Source organism: Gossypium arboreum, unplaced genomic scaffold, assembly GCF_025698485.1.
Source record: "Gossypium arboreum isolate Shixiya-1 unplaced genomic scaffold, ASM2569848v2 Contig00594, whole genome shotgun sequence".
Taxonomy (NCBI): Eukaryota; Viridiplantae; Streptophyta; class Magnoliopsida; order Malvales; family Malvaceae; genus Gossypium; species Gossypium arboreum.
Genome location: NW_026440708.1, coordinates 9,488 through 12,780, shown reverse-complemented (window position 1 = coordinate 12,780; position 3,293 = coordinate 9,488). Strand labels below are relative to the sequence as shown.

The 3,293-nt window shown below is 35.7% G+C and overlaps 1 protein-coding gene across 1 annotated transcript; it reads left to right on the top strand.

The window, feature by feature from the left end:
- On the top strand, positions 1-3,293 carry LOC128289188 (protein SHOOT GRAVITROPISM 6-like). Its single transcript, XM_053025017.1, has 7 exons — positions 1-113; positions 1,422-1,520; positions 1,866-1,937; positions 2,040-2,125; positions 2,208-2,301; positions 2,536-2,643; positions 2,734-3,293. The coding sequence occupies exons 2-7, from the start codon at positions 1,428-1,430 to the stop codon at positions 2,890-2,892; spliced, it is 612 nt and encodes a 203-aa protein (XP_052880977.1). The 5' UTR covers positions 1-113; positions 1,422-1,427; the 3' UTR covers positions 2,893-3,293.

The window sequence follows — 3,293 nt, the reverse complement described above, 5'->3', positions numbered from 1 at the left end:
CATTATGTATTATTATTTGAACTTCTAACTTTTTGTAGATTCTTGAGACATCCCCCAAAGATGCTGTTGAACCCATTTTACTTAATTTGTCTGTTCGGCTTCGCAATCTACAGGTGCATTACCTTTGCGTTTACTATATTTTATTATGGCCAAGTTAATTAGACATTAGATTTTTGAATCACTTTAGGACGGGCAACTCAATTTACCTTGCTTAGTTATGTGTTTGAAGAGATTGGGGTAGTGCAACAACCCTTCCATATTTATTACAAATACAATTGTATGTTACCGATCTGATTTAACCTGAAACTAATGCAACAACCCTTCCATATTTGGTGTTTGTATCTTTTCCCTTCTCATGTGCCACTACCCTTGCACGCTGGATGGAGAAGTTGTTGATGTTGTTTTTGCTTTCAAAATCTTTCATGGACCCTTAAATTTCTAGGGTTCAATTTGATGGGCAAGTTTATTAGCATTAATGATTAATCCATGATTTCCAAGATTTGACATTGATGACAAATGCAAATGGAATGGCATTATTCTTCTATTAGATCAAGACTCAAGAGTGCTTAAAGATACACCTGGATTTGCTTGGTTATCATACATTATTAGGAAGAAATTATATATCCATATTATTACAACATACAGGTCTACTTATTCTATGAATACATGGAAATTCCAAACTAGACCCAATCAAGAACAGTCTAGTCCCATAAGCCTGGACTTTTTGCTGTTTTTGACACTTATTAGGCCTTGTAAAATTAGGGCTGGCTCATACATGTTGAATTTGTGGCTGAGCCCCGTCTGTCCTGGTCCAGAAATATATTAGTATTTTAAAATTATAAATTCCCTTGTTTGTTTATTTGTTTTTAATTTCAAAAGCAAATAACTTGAAAATGTTAAGTGGAGTTTTGAGTGGTTTTGTAAATTCTTGTTACTAAGACTGATCTTGAAGAATTTTGTTCCCAGTGGTTGTCCAGCATGCCTGCATGGACAATTCTCTTAGGTTTAGGTCTACAAATGGAAATCAAAGAAAGTTATTTCTGTACATGAAAAAAGTTTACACAAACTTAGAAAGTTACATAATGAGGTTCAAACTCGACTACCTATCCAGTGAAACTAAACTTTGAAGTCCACTTGGATAGACTGGATATCATATCTCCTTTGATAAAGGCTTGTACAGTCTTAATTGTTGTAACTTGATTGCTAAGGGTCTTGATATCCTAAGATAAGATGCCCTTGTTCTAGAATTTTTATTTATGACTGATTATTGGTTATTCTTGATGTCTTTGTTCTTGCATAATCTCCTTATTATTAAAATATGCACCCACACTCCTGCACGCAGAACAATTCCAGTTGTTAATTTACTCTTGGTGTTAAGCTGCATTTGGTTAATGATGGCCAATGCCTTTGTTCTTATACAGATATCCATGAATGTAAAGATGCGGGCTGATGCCTTTGCAGCATTTGGAGCACTTAGCAACTATGGAATTGGGGCACATAAAGATGCTTTTCTTGAGCAGGTAGTTGACTTATCAGAGGTCACAGAACAACATAATACCTTTTCTAGAAGAAAAAGGTCTTGTCTTTCTTTATCTACTCAGTGTGTCACCATCATCAGAGATTATATAACTGTTCCAATGTCAGTACAAGACCATGCTGAGTAAAGTAACCTAATCTTATCTGTCCAACCATCTGACTCAATAAATGCTTTTTATTCTAATTACTACATGTCAAAAGGATCCTTCCGTGTTACATGTTCATGTTTTCCTTTTATTTTGATTACCTACATTTGATACGTTGAACATGAAGTAGAAAATTAATGAGTTTTTTCACCATTTAACATCTCATCAAACTAATCCTTCCAGATTCATGCTACACTCCCACGCTTGATCCTCCACCTACATGATGATGACCTTGCTGTTAGATATGCCTGCCGTGTAAGTGATTACCTATCAATGCCCCTTTGTGCATGAAACTTATTAAGAATGCTTCATTCTAATTGATATATTTTCTTTTTATTTATCTACTTTTTAAAATAGAACACCCTGAAGCGGTTTGCCCCTTTAATGGAGATAGAAGGGTTGCTGGCTTTATTCGATTCACATAGGATTAACTCTGACCATCGGTATGCAATCATGAATCTTGAAATAAAGTAACATATGGCTTTCTTATTTCCTTATTGTGAAATATATCTTGCCTCCTTTCAGAAGTGCTTACGAGGACTTTGTAAGAGATTTTACAAGGCAGTTTGTGCAGCATCTTTCTTCCAGAGTTGATACTTTCATGGCATCAACCATACAGGTTTGCACTATGCTGGGTAGAACTACATATATATTCCCTAAAATATTAGTCACGGGATAATTTCTTTAACGGCTACAATGCAATTAAGTTTTTCCTAAATTTCTTGCAATCTAAATTGGTGGCGATATGATTTTCCCTCGACTAACATCGGTTGCTGGCTTATGTGCATGCTTTTAGCCAAATGGGATAAATCATGGAAACTGGAAAATACTAACGTAGTTCTTGGTAATGCAGGCTTTGAATGCGCCATGGCCAATAATCCAAGCAAATGCTATTTATGTTTCCAGCAGCATACTCTCGCTTTCGGATGATCCGAACATTTTGGCTCTTTACCATGCACAGGTTATATTATGAAATATTCCTGCCATTAAATTATTACTGTCATTACAGTTCTAGGGAACACATGCTTAAAAAATGTTTATTGTGATTTAGGTGTTTGGAATGTTGGTTGGCAAGATGAGTCGGTCGGCGGATGCGGTGGTTAGAGCTAGAAGCTCTTTAGCTTTCAGTTTATTACTAAAATCAACTAATTTGATTTCCTGGAGAGCAGCTCGACTTGATCAAGCTGACTCTGCCAGAAAGGGATCATAATTGTGTCCATGCTCTTACAAGGAAGAGTTGTCAAGTCAGTTCACTGTATCAGTATGATGTACTTTGAGCCATGCCTAAGCAAGTTGGTATGGTCAGTGTTGAAGGGTTCCTAAGAGGTCAACTGATTTGCTGATATGTGGAGTGGGGTTTCGAGTGAAATGTTGTAATTTAAGTTAGGTTCAGTCATGGTTTTAATGTTGTGAGGTTTGTAAAATTAGATGTAATTGTAAATGTTTTTGTAACATTAATAATCCTAGAATTTGCATTTTACGTTGGGTGGTTGAAACTCCAACGATGCGTTTTGACGAAAGAGACTTTTTAAAATTGCTTTGTTTGGTAAAACAATTTTTCGAATTATAAAATAATAAAAATGGGGATGAGAGAAGTTGGGAGGGCCGAAA

Excerpts from the sequence above, each read along its gene's own strand:
- LOC128289188 (XM_053025017.1), top strand. The coding sequence starts at position 1,428 with ATGAATGTAAAGATGCGGGCTGATGCCTTTGCAGCATTTGGAGCACTT. Across the intron at positions 2,302-2,535 it reads TCATGGCATCAACCATACAG|GCTTTGAATGCGCCATGGCC; the intron begins GTTTGCACTATG and ends TTGGTAATGCAG. Across the intron at positions 2,644-2,733 it reads TGGCTCTTTACCATGCACAG|GTGTTTGGAATGTTGGTTGG; the intron begins GTTATATTATGA and ends ATTGTGATTTAG.